The sequence below is a fragment of the Miscanthus floridulus genome, chromosome 13 (genome assembly GCF_019320115.1).
Source record: "Miscanthus floridulus cultivar M001 chromosome 13, ASM1932011v1, whole genome shotgun sequence".
NCBI classification, from domain to species: Eukaryota; Viridiplantae; Streptophyta; class Magnoliopsida; order Poales; family Poaceae; genus Miscanthus; species Miscanthus floridulus.
The window spans coordinates 79,602,524-79,626,141 of record NC_089592.1 but is presented as its reverse complement, the minus strand read 5'-3'; the positions used below and the strand labels follow the sequence as shown (position 1 = coordinate 79,626,141).

The window sequence follows — 23,618 nt, the reverse complement described above, 5'->3', positions numbered from 1 at the left end:
CTTGCTATCTAGGAAGTCAGCAACATCTCTAATAGAGTTCAGAAGATTGATTGTAATCAAGCATAATAAATAAACCTAAGAATTCAGAGTCTCCTTGGACTCTTGTTCGGCAGCTTACAAACAAAAGACTCTTGTTGTCATGAGAATAGCACTGCAGGAGTTAACTGCCAGTGTGAAAAGAATAATTGCACAATATCACAAGGAATTTCTATTGGATGTTATAAATTTTAGGTTATTCAAATTTGGAAATTCCATTGAAGAAAGAAGCATATCGTTAAGCTGCTAGAATCCGTATTTTCAAACTCTATCAATCGCTTCATTAGAGTGGCTTCACACACACGCACAACAGAAACCTGAGAAACAAAAAATATAATCAATGTTGTTACTATAATACTCAACCATATGCCTATGTCAGACAGACAAAAAAAACACAGGTATACACAGTGTTTTCCTAATCGTCCGTTTAGCCATTTACAATACAAGTTGATGAATAAGTTCAAGATATCTCATGAACATCTGGACTTACAATATCTGCCTTAGTGTAGTTATATCTATGAGAGAGTGCAGCAATATATAATGCTACACCACATAGTCCACTAGGCTTCCTCCCAGTCTGCAAGAGAGGCTAAACCAGTAAGCTTATCACAGCCTTGTGAAAGATATAGGGAAGAAAAATGTAGTAAGGAACACCTGCCTGCATCCAATCTCGCTTCATGCTAGCTACAATGCGTAGAGTTGTGTCTGAGATAGCCTTATCCCTTCTAGGAAAGAGCAAACCTAAAAACGAAACCAATGTATTGTAATTTTTTTTGAAACGACAATGTACTGTAATAAAAATCTGAAATAATCAGACCTATTGTACATAAAGAGGGGAACAATTTCTGATCGATTCTAGAAGAAAGGTCTGCAAGGATACCATTAGTTGTAACAAACATAACAGCATATGTAGAAATCTTTGATAAACATAACCCATGTGACATGTAAATTATAATATTTGCACAATAAGAACCAGTCTACAAATTGTTCAATGGCATTATTTTTAGTTAGCCATAGATGAAGGTAAGTCTCAAATTGCATTGAATGGATTAGCCGAACAAACAGAGGCAATGTCATTAATCAAAACCTGCAGACCACTCCAATGCCGATCTGATGGTAAGCAGGGTAACCCAACAGTTCAATTTTTTTAACCTAAAGCACAGATTCTATTTAACTTTTGGACCAATAGGATTCCACTATCTGGATAAATATTTTTTTTCAGAAATGACTATTTCAACAAATATTTATAAAAATAGACCCAGGTTGGAACCTTGACATTCTAGTTTCAAGATTAAAATAGTCTAGTTTCAACATACAGTGCAACAGAATATGTCATTAGCTTACGTTCTGTAAAACGATGGATGAAAAGGCTGGGATCTATAAGCTTCTGAATAAATGGATGCTCTGAAAGTAGCAAAACTTGGCAGAGCCGAAGAAAAACAGCACCCAGGACATAACTGAAATAAAAACCCAAGTGGGGCCCTTCATTGAGTTATACTAGATGAAGGGCCAAAGAGTTGGAATACTCACACACTTATTTGTAGATAGCCACAGAAGTCGATAAGAAGATAGGCTTTCTTACTTTGCCTAGCAAGGAAAGAAGGTAAAACTGAACATTAGTACTACAATATAGCTTGCTGAAGCAACAAAAAATTAAAAAATAATAAAAGAAAGACAAAAGTAGAGTAAACTTTGCAAGAGATACCAACAAAAGCATAAAAGTGAAAAGTAGTAATTCTCTCAAGATAGGCAGGCTATCACCAGAAATGGACTGAAGAACACTAGGCGAGGGAGTAATAAACTAATAAAATTATGCTGGAATGCTACCAGGACATGGCAATGCATTCAGTCTTCCCAAGTTCAATTCCCCTCAAAGTGTATGAGTGTATGCGTGGGATGTCAGTGTGACTGGTGCAAGACTTTGTGTCTTTGAGCTATAACTGTGGTCTCACTAGAATATCTGTGGTCCATTAGGGTTCAATTCCCCTCAAAATTATACTTTGCTTTGCCAACGCGCTGTGCTATTTCTGTAAGAATGAACCCTAATGGACCACAGTTATTCTGATTTCATAATCCAAAGTCCAAAACTACCAGTTACCATTTTCATCTTAAAAACTTGTATAAATGCACCGATATTGATCTGACTAGTGAAGCAAACACAGTGCTTTAAACAGTGGCAGACATACTATTTCGCCAAGACAAAAGTAGAACATATATGTCTTGTTTACATGGAGGAATGCTGCATATATTAACAAAGCCTCTTGAATGAGTATGTCATGCGCCCATGCATTTTTATGGCCTGGAAAAGCTACTTGTGTTATAGTTTAGACATTTAAAAATCCTAACCCAAATGCACCACTGAGAGGAAGCTTCTCAAGGTTAATTTTCTGATTAGAGGCTAGAATCACAGGGGGTAAAGTGAAGTAACACTTAGTTTGTCTGCAGTCAATTATTGCAATCTTCAATCTAACAAAATAAACCTTTCTAAGTTTACAAAGGGCTACAATAGAATTATAATTTGTAGGATCTTTTCCAAAAACAAAAGGTGAACGTAATATAGAATTAACTATTGTTGGTCCCATAAAAAGTGGCCAGGGTGGAGGCAAATCAATCAATGAATGCTCATATTCAAACAGAAGTAAGCAAAATAGACAAAAAGCTTGTGCTTGTGGTATACCGGCAAGCAATGTAAAGGCAAGCAGCTCACATCAACCTGTGAAATTTTGAATGAATTTCAATTCCTGCTCAGTTCCAAGCAAGCACATATCAAATCATGTTCATTTGTGTAAAATACATGCATATTGAGAAAAAAAAATACAAGCACATATGAGTCTTTGTTATTGTTATAAACTGAAATTATGCTATTAGCGTGAGCTAGAATTAAATGATTTCTGAATTTTGATGATAAGTTCCTTACTATCAGCTTTTGGAATGTAATCTGGCGTGGGGCTCAAATGCCACCTTCTTTGGCATGGGGCTCGAACGCGAGTTTCAGTGCTAAATTCTCTTTCTAGTTCTAAAGATGAAACTCTCATACGCTTTAGATGGTATAAGTCTCATGGTTCGCTGCATCCGTACTATTTATACTTATTTCTTAATAGATAATTCTCTTTCTAGTTCTATTCCATCTATGCATCTGCGTTTTATGTATCTACCGACTGATGTTTCCTTTGAGCAATGCAGCAGGCTTGCCCTTTGGTATCTTATTCTTGTCCAACGGAGCCTGCTATCTCAATTCTTCGGTTGCATTTGAATGTTGCAAGCTTCTTGGTAATAAGCTTATGAAGTTGCGTTTCTCTGTGTATCTAAAACTGTTCTATATGTCTTTTCATCAGGTGAGGATGATGCTCATCAAAAGCTCCCCTCTCCTCTGTTTTTTGGCTATTTTTGCCATCAGCTGCTGCTCTATGTTTGCTAAGCAGTTGTTGCTTTTTTTGCCAAATCTCCCCTCTCCTCTCCTCTCCTTTGTTTTGCCGATGATAAAATTATCCAAGTCCATATATTATATGGAATATGAGCTGATGATCAAGAACTTGTGAGGAACTTGGCAACATTATCAGCCGCCCCTACATTACCTTCTCCTCTCTTCTCTGTTATGATGCCTCGATGCTCCAAGTTCATGATCAAATAATGATTGATATGTTTCTGAGGCCTCTACTACTACTACTACTTATTTTTTATATATTGTTGTTTGGTTTATAAACATTTTTTATTTCTTATATCTTCTCACGTACCTAAAGCACACTTTCTTGTATCTATTAGAACAAAGCGTGAAATAATATTGCGAACACCAGACAGTGCAGCCCGATGCCCCGAGCATGATGAGCAGCCAATTTATGAGGAGCAAGCACTAGAGAACCAGCTTACTCAGGAGCAGTTCAACAACGAGTTAGAAAAGGATCTAGAAGTAATGCTTACTCAGGAGCAGTATGATGTGGAGGAAGGGGGCAGAAGGAAGAGCAGTTGAGGCTACTGAAGGTGAAGAAGAAGATGATGATGATGATGATGACTCAGAAGAGGGATATATAAATCCCGAGGATCCTTTCCCATGTGAAGCCAAAAGGAGGCCAACGGAGGAAGATTTGGACAAGGATTTTGACCTGAACGAGGAGTTAGGGATAAAGTCGTAGCTTGTAAATTTTGCTAAAGCTTTGGCTGTGTTACCTCTGCTAACACTTTAACATGTCGTATATGCAGGTCCCTCCTAAAACTCGGAAAAGATGATGTCGACGTCCGTGACATTTCGCCGGACAAGACGGAGAAGATGAGAGGAGAGCAGAGGCAACAACCACAGAGACGAACATTGAGACCTCTGCTCCACAATCTCAAGACACAACCGCGAACATGACTACCAAGCCAAAGAGGAAATGAGGGGATAGAAAAGCAAACCAATATCCAGATAAGGCATGCTATGTGATAACGGAGGTCGGGCCAGCAGGGGAGATCCTTGAGTCAAAGAAATTCAGAGGACAATTCCGTAATGTGATTGGGGCCCTAGTAAGAGATAAATTAAACCCAGCAATCCCTAACTAGAAAAAGGTACTAGAGAAGGGAAAGGATGAACTATGGGATAAGCAACTGAAGCTCAATTTTAGATTTTCGGAGGGTAAGCAAGAACTAGTAAAAAATGCTTTCAAGATTATGGGAGAATCATTCCGACGTTGGAGGTCAGAGCTCAACAAGAAGTATATCCAAAAGGGGTTAACTCCCTTCATTGAGTTTGGCAACATAACTCCTAGTCAATGGGAGGAGCTTGTGGCTCAGAAGACTTCACCAGAGGCATTGGAGCTTAGTGCCCGTAACACCGAGCTGGCGAAGAGGAACAAACACCACCATCATCTAGGCCCGGTGGCTACTATGCCAAGGAAGAGCAGTTTAAGAAGATGGACGAAGAGGCAATAGCTTCTGGGAATATCAATGTGGAGAATTTGAAGGTACGCTCAAGGAATTGAATATATGCGAGGAGTATAGAATTATCCAGCGTTAATCATAAGTTTGATAAGCCAGAGACCCAAAAGGCAGTATCAAGGATACTGAAATATGCCAAAGATAAAGAAAAGGGCTCATTCAATCCTTCCAGAGAGAGGGATGAGCTTAGCCTTGGCTTGGGAAACAATGACCACATAGGCCGCACCTAGGGGCTAGGGAAAAGGATGACCTGGAAGCATGGATTCAAAGAGGATAAGCACATGTACAAGAAACATGGTAGAGACCAAGAGGCTAATCTTGAGCTCCAAGTGAAGGCTCTAGTTATGAAGGCACTGGAGGAGCAAGAACTGTCTATGGAGCCACGGACATTAATGGCGCTACTGGGAGAACTAGCATTAGTTGACAGCTCTCTGAAAGTTCCTAGCAGCTAAGGTTCCACTATAGCCACAACCCCCGTCGATTGCATATGAGAAGCAACTAGTTGCACCTTGTTGTTTCACAGCGGCCGATAGAACATTGTGATGGAGGTGGCAATGGGTGTGGCCCATACTCTCGGTGGTTTACACCACAATAATAAGATACCATCAGACTACACTAGGGTCGAGGTGCATACCGTGAAGCCTGAGTTCATGTAGTGGAAGATAGACTATGCAACTCCCGAGGGGCTGGTGTTACTCGGAGACGTAATGGGGCAGTTTATTCTCTGGCACAAACATGACATTATATTGACTGTTTCTTCGCCGCCTCCCCCTCTCTCAAATTTGGAGCGAGTTGTTGAGGATGGGGAGATATTTTCACCATCTCGTGACCACCACATTCCTAAGATGCCACATTCTTCTCCGCCTCCTAGCGAGCATGTGCCTGATAAGCCATAACCTTCTCCAGCTCGTACCGAGCAAGTGCGTGATGAGATGCCACAGTCTTCTCAATAAGCGTAGCCGATACATGAACAACGAGTGTCTCCTAAAGAAGGTGATGCACAAGAAGATGAGGACATGCCTGAATGGAAACTTCAAAAGAAGCATCCAATCACCATAAGGCCAATTTATGTTCTGATGAAATACGTCTCATCGGTGCATAAGTGGTATGCCCATAACCAGTTCAAGCCTGAGAACCAAGTTAAAAAAGTCCCAACACGGGCTTTTGAGGAGGCCGTCACTAGCAAAGTCCACCAAACAGCAAAGAAGTATCCAAATGTTGATGCCATCAAATGGTCAAAGGAATGCCTGAAAACATATGAAAGAGACAAGCCCTTCCTACCAAACTGGGACATCCAGCGCCTACCACTTGAAATGAGAAGGTTCCATGATTGGTACTTGCGTGTTCTTCTAACGAGCATAGACCTCGTACAAGCATGCTTCCCTGCCGGTACATTTGGAAGCCCAGACGGGAAAATTATCTTTGACTTCAATGACATGCGGACATGATTTCACCTCAGAGTAATGGAAATGAATCTAATTCGCACATGGTGCCTGTAAGTCCTTGCCCTCCCGATATGATATGATTGTAATCTTTGGATTTTGTTGTAACTAACCCATACCGTGATTTGTAGAATACAAGTACACATTGTAAAACAAATGCCAAGTGCGAAAGCTGGGTATATAGACCCTCAAGCTATAGCATAAATAAATTTTAATTACCCTAGTCAGTGAAAACTGGATGCCAAAGAACTAGCTGCTAGAAAGACCCTTTGGGAGAAAAAGGACATCCGTGCGAAGAAACTAAGGCAAGAGTCCCTTAAGTTTTTGGCATACATTGCTTTGGCTTTTAAAAATCTCCAACAACACTCTACTATATGGCTACCATACAACTTCGAGTAAGTTCAACTCTATACTTAAAGCTTTGTTCGATATATTTTATTCGATGCAAAAGAGCTTATCTAGTTCTATGATTAAATTCATGCAACAACCACTGGATTTATATAGGCGTCGATGTTGGGAGGAGCATGACATGGGTCTTTGATTCAATAGATAGGGACCCGGTGACATACAAAGACTTCCTATCGATTCTTAAGACGTATAAATATCGACAATCCTCGTTAGCTTATATGTTTGTATACATACTTGTAATGTTCACTTTTGGATACTCACAAGTTGTATTTGCTAAAATAATTCGAACAGGGCATTCAGGTTCTATGTCAATGAACATCACAGAAGGCATGATCCAGTAATGAAGGAAAGGCTGGCTATAAAAATACTATCTGCGGTAAGTGTAACTTACTTTAGTACTCCATTACATGGCTGTCAAAAGCATTACTTAACATTTTTATATGCAAAACATACAGTGCCCTAAGCAGAAGTCTGAGAGTGTACATTATAGATACTATGTGTGTTCTATGATGAGTAACACCGGTGCCTACAGGAGACACCCCTTAAGGATAAGTTTAAACCTCTTCACCCGTAGTATAAAAACTTCGCACATAATATGAAATACTAAATCGAAACTTGTTCTCTTGTAGTGAAAAGAAGAGAAACAAATGAAAAGAGACCCATACAAGATGACCAACTCTTAGAGCTCGTCGGCGACCTTTTGTAACTTCATACTAGACCAGATTATACACGTCAAATGCACCTACCATGACTGAGATTCTGACTTAGGTAGAAATCCTCAGTACCAATACCTTCGTGAGACTGAAAGGCAAGCTCTAGGCCGTTGATAATAATGTGTATGGAATTTAACATTAGTCTTACCTTGTGGAACGAATTAGACTTCTGAATTATGTCTATTTAATGATGAATTATGTATATTCTTGTGAATTGGACTTGTAATGGTAGTTTATATAATGCTCTTGTGCATGTGGTCAGAATTGAATTATATATGTTCTGGTCAGATTTGAATTATATATATATATGTATATATATATATATGCATATATAATTCAAATCTGACCAGATTTAAAATGTAAATTTGATTTTTTTTGTGAAAAAATATACTGTATGGACAGTTCTAGACTGAACCATCCCTACAAATAGATATTATAGGGGCGGCTGGTACTACAGCTGCCCCTACAAATCGATTTTGTAGAGGCGGCTGATATTATCAACAACCCCTCCAAATCGATTTATAGGAGCGGCTGATAACACCAACTACCTCTACAAATCGATTTGTAAGGGCGGTCTGAAAACCACCCTTACAAATATATGATTTGTAAAGATGATATGATAGAGACGGCTGACCAGGTCACCTCTACAAAAGCCTCACCATGCGCCCCTACCAATCCTGTGTGTGGCAGTGACTTCACCGATTTTGAGATCTATCATCGGTCTAATCTTCCGAAGCTGATCCTAAAAGTAAGTTGTGTGTGCGCACATTATGTGCATGTGAGGGTATCTGTTTGATGTACTATGTTACGAACAGAAAAAAGTTGATATATATACACGCATGCTAATAGTAGTATATACATACGATACTATATAGCTCAGTCACTTTCTTAGGGTGCGATTGGTTCGAGGAATGGTTGGATGGGATATGTGTATCCATGTATATCTCGATATGGTTATTCACGTAGCGTGTTTGGTTGGATGGATGGGGCAAACCACTTTTTCTGTTTGGTTGAATGGATATCTATTGAACCGAGCGACACAGGGCGAGTCATTCTTATGTGAGAAAATTAGTTCCTTGGCCTTTAAAAAATTTGTGCTTAGTTTCTTGGCCATTTTTCGATTGAACTTGCTTATTTGGCCCTAAAACAATTTTCGTTTTGGTTTTTGGCCCGTTAGTTAGACAAGGTAACAGTGTTAAAAGCAACATGAAATGACTATTTTATCCCTGGCACCGAATGCAACTAGAGCTATACAGACCTTTCATAGGTCGCCTACTATCAATAATTTTCCAAAATAACGTACAATATTTTTTTTCAAACATGGAATTATTATTATTATTATTATTATTATTATTATTATTATTATTATTATTATTATTATTATTATTATTATTATTATTATAAAATAATTTCCCAAAAAAATAATTATTACTAAGACATATTATATATATAATAATTTCATGCTTAGTTTTTTTATATATTTTTTGGAAAATTATATATATATATATATATATATATATATAATAATAATAATTTTATGATTGAAAAAATATTGTATCTTATTTTGGAAAATTATTGATAGTAGGCAGCCTAAAAGGCATGTATGACTCTATTGTAGGCTGCTATAGTGTTTGCATTCGGCGCTAGGGGTAAAAGAGTCATTTCGTGTTGCTTTTAACACCGTTACCTTGTCAAACTAACGGAAAGGCCAAGAACCAAAACGAAATTCATTTTAGGTCCAAATAAGTAAATTTAATTGGAAAAGGGCTAAGAAACTAAGCACAACTTTTTTAGGGCCAAGGAACTAATTTTCTCTTCTTCTGTTTGGTTGGATGGACGAGAATAGCCATGCTGATTATGTCATATGGGACCTACTTGTCATTTATTTATTTATTGTCAAAACATAACCATGTGAGATCTTATTTTTGTAGATTTAATTAAAACAAATACAATAATGTAATCGCGTCACAAATTAAATAAATGATTTAGGAGATAAAATCGTTTTACTCCATTGATTATTGCTGCCACGTGAGCAAGACCCATGCCATGCAACTGTGGATGAGCTTGTCCGCCACTTTTTTTTTTGGTGGGCACGATATTCAGTTGATTTAGTCTATCCAACCAAACAACCATCATTCATGAATAACCATGCTCCATCTATGGATATCCATTGAACCAAACAGACCCTTCAGCTTGTTCACTAGTTGGTTTCTAGACTGATAAACTTAGCTGGTGCTGGTTTGCTATGAGAGAAAAACACTATACCATGAGTGATAAGCTATGGCTGAAATCAACGAACGAATAGGACCAATTGTGTGCGTGATAGATGATGGTAGTTTTTGTCTTCTGATTATCCGACATCCATAGGTCGACCGATTGCGATGTGTTAGTAGTAACCCATTGGCAGCCTTAAAGAAATTATTAACGCAGGCTCCGCCGATGGATCAACGAACGATCGATGATGGGCAAATGGGAAATCATCAGTCACCGTCACCGTGAGGCAGCCATGCAACACGAGCCATCGAGGCGCCAGGAACCAGCTCCCGGCCGCCAGACACGGTGCTTTTGCCGGAGACGAACCACCGCACGCCTCGGCCTCGCGCGTTCGCAACCAAATAGTCGTCGCCGCCACGCGGGCCCACCAGACAGGCGCGGTTGCCCTGGCCCACATGCCAGAGGCTGTTTCGATCGGCTATCTCTCCGCGAGGATCTCTGCTACGGTACGCGTGCATACCGGTTGCTGTCGTGAGCATATACGTGTACGCGTACCAGTGGCTCGTGATCGAGCTTGCTTGCTTGCAGCTTGCCTGCCTCTGCCTGCCATTGGATAAGGAAGAGGGCCTGCATGTGTGTGGTGGTGGTTGTCCGTGAAGGAGCGAGAGTGACATGGACGTTGGCGGCATTCATCCGGCCGGGGCGGTGTCGCCGTGTAGGGCCGGCCGCCCGGCCGGTGGGGCGGCCGACCGAGCGCCGGAGCCGGAGCCGAGCCCGGGTCCCGGCCCGGCCGCGGGGCAGGGCTGCATGGGGCCGACGAGCGGCCATGCATGCATCCGTTGGATGGATCCCCACAACTCCACAAGGAGAGGATGATGAGTGGTTTTATTATTAGGGGCAAATGAAGCCTTAAGGACAGTGGGGTTTGCAGGCTCGTTCTCGGCGAGCAAGCAAGCAAATGCTGTTTGCTGTCAGTTATGATCTACGTTTAACGCTAGCTGTGTCTAGCTACTAATGTCTAGTAATAATAGCTCGATGGAACAGTGTCTCGACCTCTAAGATGGATAGATACTGAGACTGAGCCTGGTCATGTCATGTGCTGATCACATGATGACTGCATATAGCTGCAGCATGGCCTCTGTCTGCTTAATAGCTGAATGATGAATGGATATAGGTGAACTGATGGATGGATGGAGACGGGAGAGAATACACGGGTTTTGTTATCTCACGATGAAATAAATAAACTGCAAATAATTATGGTGATCATTGATCATCAAACAGCTTGGACCCGGCCCTCTCTCCAATCCTCATGAAGGTAGTATTGCCTCAACTCTGAATTCTATATGAAGATGGGAGTTGTGAACTGTGGCAGCTTTCCAACTAATTAATCTGAAGCCTACTGTATAGCACCAACCTTCAGGTAGCTAGGAGGTCATGAATCCAGCTGATAACGCGGTGACTGATACCTCATCTTTTCGCGTGCAATGCCCACTGCACTGAACACTGTGTATGATCTTTTAAATAAGGCCAGATTTCATCTTTCTGGCAGCAAGAGCAAATAAACGCACTCTTTTGGCCACACACAAACCCAGCTGCGTTCTTCCCAAGGTCGCCAGCAGAAAATGCTGTTCAGCTCGAAAATCTACTCCCATGCATAAGCATGACAATGACAGTACCTCAGTACTACAGATACAGTGCCCGAGTGCCAGACTGAGCGAGCAAACAGCGTCAAGAAAGAAAGAACCAAACCAAACACTTGGCATGGCAGTGGCGGGCGCGGCCTGTGCCTTTTCAGCGCTACTCAAGTTGCCTGCATGCATGGCCCCTTGGCCTTGGCCTGCAGCGCCACAGTAAACTGAATGGATCCAGCAGCATTTATGCAAAAGCTGTGAAAGGACACTCATCAGCTACATCAACAGGCCTCACCTTGAGACCAGAGACTAGAGTCACTCTACAGACTACAGAGAGATATAGAGAGAGGTCGACTCGATCAGATGATACAGCAATTCAATGTGTGTGAGAGAGATGCTACTCCTACTACCACTCCTACAGCGCTACCTAGCAGAAGCACCATCACACATTCACACTACCCCACCACTGGCAGGGTAGCTAGAGTGATTAGATCCTAGTGCTCCTACTACACGCGGACACGCCTATGCCTGTGCCTCTGCATGCAGCTGACGATGTTCGCTATTGCCATCTGACCGGCTGATCTGACCAGCATCTCCCAACAGTAGACACATCAAGCAATTTGCAGACACCTAACGACCATGATTCATTTATTTCATCTCTCATTATGATCGATCTAGCTGATCCTCTTCACTTCGCTTATAAGTCGTACTTTTTCAATCAATAAATAATATTTTTTTTCACAACAAATCAGTCAACAATACTTTCAGTCATGGCTTATCAGCCAAGCGAACATAACACATATGCATGTCTAATGATCTGATTAAGTTAGGACCCACAGCAAGCTTTTCCGATGTGCAACTGCAGGGTTCAAGAGTCAAGACACTGGGTAAATGCAAATGGGAACAAGCAAAGCAACAAGCCCAGCTGCTTGCAGATGTAGACCTTTCAATTCAGAACAGAGCTCCATCCTCCATGCATGGTTGCAAGAAAAAACCACTAGTAGAAAGAAACGCAGCATCCATGCATCTCTGATTTCTCTCTCCTGCAGACGACATCTGGGACGTGTACCGAACACAGTTCGCGCGTTGTGGCTGTCGACAGTCGACGGATCTTTTTTGCCCATGCGTGTGTGCGCGTACACTGCATTTCGCACAAAAATAGGCCTGCCATGAGTGAAGTGAAGCAAGGAGGGATGGGGACTGGGGAGGTTGAGATCTCGCAGGGGATCGGAAGGCCGGGAGTGTGATCTGGTGGGGCTCGGCCTGCCGGCGACTCGCCGGCCGGGCAGACCCCATCTGCAGCTGCCAATTGTGTGCGGGATATTGAAGGCATGGCTTCTTTAGGCCCATGTTGGAACATGGCTTTTTTCTATTTTTCAAAGGCGACAAAGGTCATAATGCAGTTACTTGTGTTTAAGTTGTGTTCTTTAAAAGCTTTTGCATTTAAATAGTATAAAATCCAGCTGCGTATATAGCTGTATGGTGTATATAGTATAATACTCAGTGGTACATTTCATGATTATACAAGGCACGTGATACATTCCAATATTCAAATTCTATGGTTTTGACCAACAAGTAGCATACCAATTTGTCAATTTGTCTTACAAGAAGAAATGGTCATCATGGACCTACGGAAATCGATGGTTTCCCGAAGGTTAAAATCCAAACAAAAGCTAAGGTTAAAAACAATAGGAGAAGATCAATTTTCCTACGGTTTTGAAATACCACTCTGGGAAAACATACGTTTCGTTTAACACTTCAATTTTTCCTAGGGGTCCCCAGTAGTTGCATTTTCGAATTATGCATACAGTAAAATGTACTCCAAATATACATCGTTTTAACATTCTCACTTTTTACAATTTTAGGGCTTAATTTTATGCATCTTTTATCATTTTCTTCATTCTTGTCCCACTTAATAAATGCTACTCCCACCATTCAAAATTATAAGACGTTTTGGCTTTCTTTTGATACGTTGCTTTTGATATGCACTTAGATATACACTATGTCTAGATGCATATCAAAAGCTAAAATAATTTAAAACGGAGGGGGTAGTTACTACAATTTATACGGTAATGCTTTTCTCAGGGTGTCCTTCGCTCCGGATGCGGCTTCCTAGGCCTACGGAGCCCAATATGCCTGCTCCCCTCTCTCTCACGCTCCTATTTTGGTGGACCTCACAAATAAACATGAGAGAATGTGACCTGCTCGATTGGATCTAGATTCGGCGCTAGCCCCTCTTCTCTCGCCGCGCCGCTCTCTCTCCCTCTTTGGTTGCTGCACACGAGCGTACAAGGCCAACCGAGCCTGGAGCTCCCCGGTCGCCGTTGTTCCCTTCCTTTTGTCCCTCTCGCCTGCAATTTTGGCTCCACCAACGCCGTCTTAGGCTTGTAGTTCCCCTTGTGCATGCTCGTCTAGCAAATCTCGGCGCCGCCCCCTTTTTCCTACTCGTCATGGCTACAGGACAGGAACCGTGGTGAGCTGTCCCTGGTGGCTCTCTACCCAACCAGCCATGCTACCTCCGCGCCCGCCTCGCCTCCCTCCATCTCTTGCACACGTTCGCCAGGGTGGATATCCGTCGGCACATCGCCGCTGCTAGTTCCGCCTCTGGCATGCTGCTAGTATGCGCGACCAGCCATACACTGAGCCTCCATCCGTCCAAGCAGCAAATAGATATTGTGCTTGAAAGCAAATGTTGCAAGCGTACATTTCGAGTGTTTCAGGTGTTTCAAAGGTATGTTGTAGGTGTTTCATATGAATGTTGCAAAAATAGATTGGAATGTTTCATATGTTGCAGTGGTTGTATACGTATGTAGCAAACGTCTGTTCTAAATGTTTCATCTGTTTTTCAAATGTATGTTGCAAGTGTGTTTATCTAGATGTTGTATATGTTTCACACAATATTTTATCTAGACGTTGCATATGTTTTAATGGCTTTTCAAGTGCTTTTATGTGTTTTTGCAAGTGTTTCATTTGTCTTCAGACATACATTGAAAATGTTTCATCTGGATGTTTTAAAAATAAATCGGGTGTTGCTACTAGGACCCACCTACCGCAGTAGGCATCTAGGCGGGGGAAGTAGAGGGGGCGCGGGCGGTCTCCGTGTGGGTCAGGAGGCGCGGGCGACGTTTGAACGAACGTGGACCCCCACGTGGGCGCACGAAAGGGAGTGTCCGAATGCGCACGTCTGTCCGAATATTCGGGCGCTAGCATTGATGCAATTTGTAAAGATATAAGCCTGCTCCAGCTCTAGTTATTGCATCTTATAAAAAGCTCGAATTGATCCGCTCCATTAATTCGTTGTGATGTGGCGCAGCAGGCTCCCAAATGGACCTCGATATATCGAGAGAGAGAAAGAAACAACAACTAGGCACACAGGGCGTGATTGGTTGTAGACCAAGTCTTAAGCCAGGATGGCCAGGTTATGCAGGATCAAAGAAGATGGGTTGAGCTTGTGCAAGTGATCGTGTTTGGTTGTATTTGTTGTTGGTCTAGTACGAGACGAGATTGTGTTTGGTTGCATGCATGCATTAGTTTTTTTTGTGTCTGACGCATGGGTTCCTACATCCTGGGTGAATAAGTCATCATACACCATGAGGGGAGGAGAAATCCAGAAAACGAAGACATACAACATAAAGAAGGACAAACGAATATAAAGATACATGCAAAAGATGGGAGCAGGCAGGCCCGGCCCTGGAGGGGGGCAAACGGGGCAGCCGCTCCAGGCCCCCCAGACCAAGGGGCCCCAGGTATGTACAATGTATATACGTATTGACATCCACCTTGGAAGCTAGTAGCTGCTAGTGCTAGAAAGTAGCAGCTCGTAATAACAATCTATATTTATTTATTTATTATACTTTGTTTCATTTGCTTCTTTTGTCTGTTTATTAAATTTCAACACCACCATGTTATGCCAAAAATAGTCTCCCAGAAATGAGAAAAAGAGACAAAAAAAAAGAGTAAGAAGAAATAAGTAAATGAATTAATGAGTTAGAGAGTATCTATTATAAATCTTTTAAGAGTCATACAGGCTAAGAAATCTATATAAAACAATTTTTTTTGCCAAACCAGTTAAGATAGAATAGCTCCTCAAGAGGAGATCCTTAAAACCCACTCTAATAGAAGTAAATGAATTAATGAGTCAGAGAGTATCCATTATAAATTTAGTACTATTGATATGATTTTTATATTAAGTGGGTCTGAGTTTGAGTTTGGCTCTAGGTCTCAACAATCCTAGGACCGGCGCTGGGAGCAGGACAACCAACACGACATAGATGCACAGACGTCCTTGTTCGGCAACCAATCAACCGCACAAGAGGAAGCGCAGCGCAGCGCAGACAGGTACCCTCGTTAGCCTCAGCCCTGGTTTAGTTCCAGGAATTTAGATTTTGGGGCTACTGTAGCATGTTCGTTTTTATTTGGCAAATAGTATTTAAACATGGACTAATTAGGTTCAAAACGTTCGTCTCGTAATTTCCCACCAAACTGTGCAATTAGTTTTTCTTTTCGTCTACATTTAATGCTCTATGCACGGGCCGCAAATATTCGATGTGATAGATACTGTAGCAACTTTTTGGAAGTTGAGGTAGAACTAAACAAAGCCTCACTAAAAATCTAGCCTACACGTAGGAGTAGAGGGTCATGCCACCACCTCCCAATCGCATACCATCGCAGGCTGTACTGACAGTCTGACACAGCTCTCTCTCTCTCTCTCATGCTATGGTCCGTTCGTTTGAAGAAATTTTATAGAAATCTAAATGAATCTCTGCTTAGAATGAAATAAGAAACGGATTAAGTTGAATTTAAAAACACACAAACAGAGCCTATACTGACAGTTGGACACAACTCTCTCTCTCTACGGAACCTTTTCAGCTTTATCAGATGAAAAGCAAATGTTGGGAGCACCTCTCTTCCTCCCATCGCGTTCTCTGGTCGTGGCTTCTGAGTTTTGCCAGATGAGACATGTGTCTTGTGCAGGATGCTAGCAGCGAGGCCACCATCTTCTTCCCATTTCATTTATCATTTATGTGGCGAGTGGTGAGCGGCGATGCCGACAATAAAGCTCAGGCCCCGTTTAGATCAAAAAAGTTTTGAATTTTAGCTACTGTAGTATTTTCGTTTTTATTTGACAATTAGTGTCTAATTATGGACTAATTAGGTTCGAAAGTTTCGTCTCGCGATTTCTCACCCAACTGTGCAATTAGTTTTTTTTCGTCTACATTTAGTACTCCATGCATGCACCGCAAGATTCGATGTGACGGGTACTGCGTAAAAAATTTTGAGTTTTGGGGGGCATCTAAACGGGGCCTCAGTCATCTTCCTCAGCGGAGACGTCAGTTCGTCATTATGTATGACGGGTGACGAAACAGGCCGGCCGGCGAGACGGCCAGTCTCATCGATCGTGCGGCATAGTGCAGGCGCGTACGTGCGTGCGGCGGCCGCGCGGAGAGGCCGAGCCCACCACAGCCCCGAATTTTTTACTATTTAGCCCTTTTATTTTGAAAATTTCTTATAAATAGACCCCTAGCGAAAAGAATTTCGGAAATTGACCCTTGGCTCGGCGTTACGGTCACTGGCGCCGAGCTCCTAGGCACGGGGAAATGGCCTGCCAGGGGCTCGGCGCCAAAGTGACTGGCGCCGAGCTCGGCGCCGTAGATCTTGGCGTCGAGCTCGGCGCCAGTCACTCTGGCGCTGAGCTCGGAAATATCTGCCGCCGCCGCCGCTCCACCTTTCTTCTTCTCCCTCTCGCCCTAGCCGACCCTGCCTGCGCCGTCACCGCGCCCGCGCCGCCGCTGCTGCTCCGGCGGCCGAGCCCGCGCCCTCGCCGCGCTGCGTCGTCTCTGCTGCTCCGGCGGCCGAGCCCGCGCCCTCGCTGCGCCACGCCGCCGCTGCTGCTCCCTTGCCGCAGCCCGCACCGCGCCGCCATGCCCTCGCGCTGTTGCCTGTGGTTGGCTGCAGCGCCGCGCCGCCACATCCTCCACCGCCGTCCTTAGCCTTGCCTTGGTCTCCACCGGTGGCCTCGGCCTTGCCCCGCCTTGCCCCCCTCCACCGCCGGCCTCGCCCCGCCTTACTGCCGTCCACCATCGGCGTGCCTCCTGCGCCCGTCGAGCCAGACTCGCCGCGCGGAGCGCCGGGCACCCTGCGGCCACCGCGCGCCACCTCTGTCGTCGGCTGCGCCACCGCGGGCCCGGATCTTCGCCTTGACCTATGTCCGTCGTCCGCCGACCCGGAAAGGTAAAAATTATGAATATGCAATGTACCTATTTAGTTGGCGTTTGTTATTTACTAGTTACTGTGATGACTCAGTTAGTTGATTTAGTGAGATATATATGTAGATAGATAGAAATATAGATACATTGGTAAATAAATATAGTTAGATAGCTACTTAGATATGTAGTTATATTTGTAGTTAACTACATATGATCTAGCTATTTAGTGAGTACACTATAAATATATACATAGTTATTATCTTGATTACTTAGTTTGTAGTTAGAAAGTACTTGTTAGGTAATATCTATTGTCTAATTTGGACTAAAGGACATGTGTTTCATTACGTTTTTGAAATAGATGGACAACCTAGTGACCATATATCATGGAGGCACGGTTGAAAGCGATCGCTATGGATATGTTGAGTTTCTTGACATGCAAAGCGTGCCTGTGCTATTCAATGATAGGCCTTCATTTAGTGAGATGGTTGCAAGGGCTCGGGAAGAGCTGCATTGCTTTGGAGATGATGACATTGCAGTTGATGGTGTACTGCACCTAGGTTGTCCTCCAAACATCTTCAGACGAATGATCTCAATTGGTTGTGCGGATCAGTGAGAGAACTATATGAGATCGGCTATGAAGAGCCAGCTGCAATGTTTGGACGTGGTTGTACGTCGGGTGTTAGTTGATCCAATCCCTTATGGGTTTACCCCAGCAATGGATCATCTGGCACACATCGACTCTCCCGTTCTGGAACCTTACCTACATGTGCAGATTGCGCCTACGGTTCCTGATGCTCAATCTGCCCCCAATGCGGTATTTGAAGATGGTTGTCATACTTATGTTTTCATGGCAGATCCTCCTTATGAGATCCTTTTGACACAGAATCATCTGAGTAAGTGTCTTAACCGCATGATTTTTGGGAGCTTACCCCGTTCCTTACATCTATTTCTTTCATTCTTTTCTCATTTCTGTAATGACGTTGCAGGAGACATTCCTGAGAATATGGATGTGCCCCATGTTGCTGCGCAAGTGCACTTTGGAGATGGATTCTGTGGCTCCAATAGTGTTGAAATTATGAATGATTCGAAGCCATATGAGATGGCTAGGGCTCTTGATTCTGATGATAATCGTCCTGTTGGAGAGCTGACGGAGAGTGATGTTGAGATGATGAGGCGTATCTTTCTCGACCGCCGTGATTCTAGAGTTCATGAGTTCAGTGATCTTGCTCATTCCAATCAGGCATTTGCAGAAGGACGTGATGATGAGCTCCTAGAAGCTCCTGAGGTCGGTCCTAACATAGTAATTGAGGAGGGAAGGGTGTTCAATGACCTCCCTGTTTTGAACAGGTGGTTGCAGGCTTTTGCAGTGATACGAAAGAGGCCTTACAGGATATTACATTCATATGTGGAGCGCCGTTACATAGTTGTGTGTGACAAGGAACGCTGCCCATGGAGGATTTATGCAAGGAAGCAACAGGTGACCAAAAAATGGAAGATCACAAAAGTTGTTGGACCACACAATTGTGCTAACCATGAGCTAACACTGAGGCATTGGCAGTTGACATCTACCCTCATTGCCAAGCGGTTGATGAGAATTTTGTAGGAAGAACCCAACATGAAGGTGAGAACAATTATTAGGACCGTTAAGGCATTGTATGGAGGATATGTGATAACTTATGGTAAAGCATGGAGGGCTAAGCAGCGAGCGTGGAAGATGATATATGGGGACTAGGAGGATGGGTATGAGCAGCTGCCAGTTCTTTTCAATGCAATCAAAGCGGTGAATCCAGGCATGCATTATGAGTACATCCCAAAACCTAATGTATAGAAGGATGGGAGGCAGATATTTTTTCGTGTCTTCTGGTGCTTCCCTCAGTGTGTCGAGGCCTTTAGGCACTATCGTCTCGTCTTCTCCATTGATGGTACGTTCTTGATTGGCAAATACTAGGGCACACTTCTTATAGACATATCGTGTGACGCGAACAATAAGTTGGTTCCTTTGGCATTTGCTTTGGTTGAGAAGGAGAACAATGACAGCTGGGGATGATTCTTGAGGCTAGTCCGGATACACGTGGTTGGGCCTGGCAGGGAGGTTGGCGTCATATCTGATAGGCATCAGGGCATACTTAATGTAGTGCGAGAGCAGTTAGAGGGGTATACACCTTTGCACCATCATTGGTGTACTCGACACCTTGCCGAGAATCTACTATGGAAGGACAGTGTCAAGAAAAACTTTGATTTGTTCTAGGAGGCTGCTCGACAGCTTGAGGACAAGTACTTTAGGGAAAAGTTGGAGTAGGTCAGAACCGCATCAAATGCAGAAGGTAGACAATGGCTCACAGGTTTGATGAGGGATTTGGAGAAATGGACGAGAGCTCATGACGCTGGTGGCTGGAGCTATGAGTTTCAGTGCAGCAACATGGTAGAGTCATTCAAAAAGTTGCTATTAGGGATATGTGGTATGCCTGTGAATGCAATTGTTCAATTCACCTTCTATAAGGTTGTTGCCTGGTTCAACAATAGACACGCCCATGCATTACAGTTGAGGAGTGATGGAGAGATATGGGCTCCAAAACCAAAGATACACCTAGAGAAGGCAAGAGAAAGTGCTGGCACACATGAGGTTGCATGCTTTGACCACACCACAGGGACTTATCAGATCGAGCATAGGAGCGGTACAACGTCCGACGGCGAGGTCTGAGAGTCGAGGATACATGTGGTTGTCCTCCAAGATTTCAAGTGCACTTGTGGTAAACCAAGGCAATACCACTTTGTATGTTCTCATTTGGTGGCAGCAGGTAGGCATCGCAACTATAATATTGAGAGGAGGATACCTCACGAGTTCAGTGTCAACACGCTTGTGAACACATGGAGCCCCCCGCTTTGTGCCTTTCCGGGACCCTGGAGAGTGGCCTCCATATGATGGGCCGAAGTACATTGCGGATCTAGCTTACCATTGGAACAAGCATGGATCAAGGCAGAGGATGAGGCATAGGATGGTTATGGATCAGATACCCGAAAGAACTAGGCGTGGGAGAGGAACTCCATTTGTTACTGATCCCAAGCAGTATGAGTACGGCAAGTGCGGTAGACTTGACCACAACTCACGAAGTTGCCGTTGGTAGATTAGTGAGGTAGGACTATTGGTTTACAGTATTATTTTATATTTGTCTTATTCATATATTTAATTATGCATGTCTTAATTTATACTTGTATTTGTGTCAATTACTTATACATTTATAAGTTCATGTTTCATTGTACATTGCAATTCTAATTCATTCACTTTTTTGGTAGGATGGAGCAATTCCACCTGCTCGACCCGACGTACGAGGGGACCCACCGAGGACGTCTCGTTGCGCTGGGGTAGGTAATAATCTATAAGTTTTATTCGTACATGTGTTTGTGAAGTAACATGTGACTATGTTTTATTCGATGCAGGACCTTCCGCACCTTCATTCTAGGACCCACAGTGGGTTTTTGGACATTCGGTACGACGATAGGTACACTCCTTTCCTGCAAAGAGCTGGCCTAGATGTTATCTCCTTTCAGGTTCATCGTGGGTTGTCCAAGTTCAACTCAGCGGTGATAACTGCGTTGGTAGACAGGTATTAAAGTGAATCATTGCCCCCATTCATGGCCATTTGTTCATGTGATTGACTTTTTGACAAGTAATCTTGCTTGGTCTTAAATATAGGTGGCGGCCAGAGACTCATAGCTTCCACCTACCTTTCAGGGAGATGACAGTCTTGCTTCAGGACTATCAGAAGATGCTAGGCCTAAGGATTCATGGGAACCCAGTCACCGGGCAATGCAGGTCAGAGGGCTGGAGAGCACGAGTGGAGGCCTTCCTTGGGCGTGAGCTTGGCGAGCAAGGGGCTCACACTTCTGGAGTTCCCATCTCATGGCTACGTGTAGAGTTCGCACAGTGCCCCGAGGAGGCAAATGAGGTGACGGTTGGGTACTGCTGCCGGGTGTGGATCCTACACCATTTTGCTTGCGTTCTCTTTTCCGACGGCACAGGTGACAATGCGTCCTGGATGTGGATCCACTGCCTCAGTGACTGGGACCAGGTGGGTCAGTACAGCTAGGGCTCTGTAGTCTTGTATTTTCTATATCAGCAACTGTGCGAGGGGTGTCGTCGGTCTATGATGAACCCGTCACTTGGTGGATACGTGTACCTGTTACAGCTGTGGATGTGGGCTCATTTTTTAGTTGGTCGTCTAGAGGTTCTGGCTCATCGTGAGTGGTTCCAAGGTCAGCCTCCAAGTCACCAGCCAACATGGGCGTACCTTTGGGACTAGGTCAGGGTTCCACACACGAGGATAGACCAGGCGTACATTGAGTACACGAACGAGCTAGATTCGTTGACAGCGTCTAGTGTAAGTAAATTTTATTTTCCATGCTGCTTTGAAAAGGATTAGTATACCATCTAACATCTTATTTGGACATGTTGCAGGTGGAGTGGGAGCCATATGGTGGAGAGGACACACTTCCTTTTCAGCTGAGCAACATCTGTGGGGCCGATGACTAGTTCTATAGGATGAGGTGCCCTCTATTATGCTTCTATGCTATCGAGTACCACCTGCCAGATAGGGTTGCATGCTAATTTGGAGTGAGATAGCTTTAGCCTATGCCTCTGTTCTCGACTGACGTTGACTTACACAAGTAAGTGTTTTGATATTTCAAATGTCTCATGATGATGGTCCATTTCTTATAATATGGTGCCACGTACGTGGATTAATGTAACGATGACATACGTGCAGGTTGGATCGTCAGAAGAACAAGAAGATTTTTGACTGGGAGAGGTACCACTAGTCCTACATTGAGGAATGGGAGGAGATGCACAAAAATGTAGATGACAACAACGAGCCGCACATGAACCGTGAGTTCAGGCGGTACCAAGCTTGGTACCAGCATTCCACACGATGCAGGCTCAGGCTATAGTGGACCAAAACTGACTACGCTGACATCGAGTCCTCCGGCGATGAAGACACGGCGTACGACCAGTCCACTCATGCAGGAAGGCAGGTGGAGGTAGGACCGATCTTGGATAGAGTGGTAAGCTAATCGCCTTATTTTGTTACGTTGAGTTACATAACAATACATTAGGCGTTCTTGGACCGACATTAGGAGTTATCTATTGTAGTTATTGCAACCTTCGAGCCGTATAACCCTTATAATAAGTTACATTCTTGTACAAAAGAAAACAAAACTAAATGCTATATGTTCAGAAGTCTTATTATTGAAAACTTTGTTGCAGGGCAATACACTGAAATGCTCAGTTGAAGAGATCGAGCGCGTTCGACCGAGAGTCAATGGCGACTACATACTTGGCTTCCTAGACGTAAGATTTAAAATATTCTTTCAAACAAATCATTAATACGTTATATTCTTTCAGTTAACATAGTTTTGTACAACAGAGGCTGTCACGTCATCTACGCCGTGTAGCTGGTCATTATGGTTGTAGGACAAACACGACGCATGACGTGTACGATCCTTCTGCAGGAAGAGGAGCTTAGGGTTCCTCTAGTCAAGCAGCTACAGGGGATGGGGACGAGGACAAGGAGGAGGATGACGACGATGACATGGGAAAGAGGCACGATGAGCTTGGGCCCTCTCAGCTCCATGACGCTCCATCGACTCATCCTACACCGCCTCTAGGCACTAGGCGACGCCGTCTACATGACCCTTACACTCCAGGCACCAGCGCTCTAGGTCACAAGGGTAGGAGCAAGAGTAGGAGACAGTGAGGGATGTGGTAGGTGTTACTATGAACTATTGTGAATTTTGTATTTACTTTTCTATAACTATTCGGGACTGTATGGACATTGTGGACTATTCGGACTTTACATGACATATTATGTTGGTTGTGATATTTGTTTTGGTTGCATTATGCTCGTTGGATGATTAAATGTTTGGAATATATATTGATGTCTCTGTTTGTAACTGTGGATGCTCCTAATACATGACCGTATCTTGCAAATTTTTTGCGTGAATCTTTAATCATACTACACTTGTACAAAGGCACAAATATAGTACACAGATTAACTATAAATTTAT

At 43.4% G+C, this 23,618-nt stretch overlaps 1 protein-coding gene across 1 annotated transcript; it reads right to left on the bottom strand.

The window, feature by feature from the left end:
* Nucleotides 1-236: 236 nt before the first annotated feature.
* Nucleotides 237-17,433, bottom strand: LOC136500127 (uncharacterized). The gene is made up of 6 exons (XM_066495524.1): nt 17,126-17,433; nt 1,567-1,623; nt 1,381-1,493; nt 695-777; nt 527-613; nt 237-353 (listed from the first exon to the last, which is right to left on the bottom strand). Exons 1-6 carry the CDS (start codon nt 17,431-17,433, stop codon nt 237-239), a joined length of 765 nt encoding a protein of 254 aa, XP_066351621.1.
* Between the last annotated feature and the right edge of the window lie 6,185 nt (nt 17,434-23,618).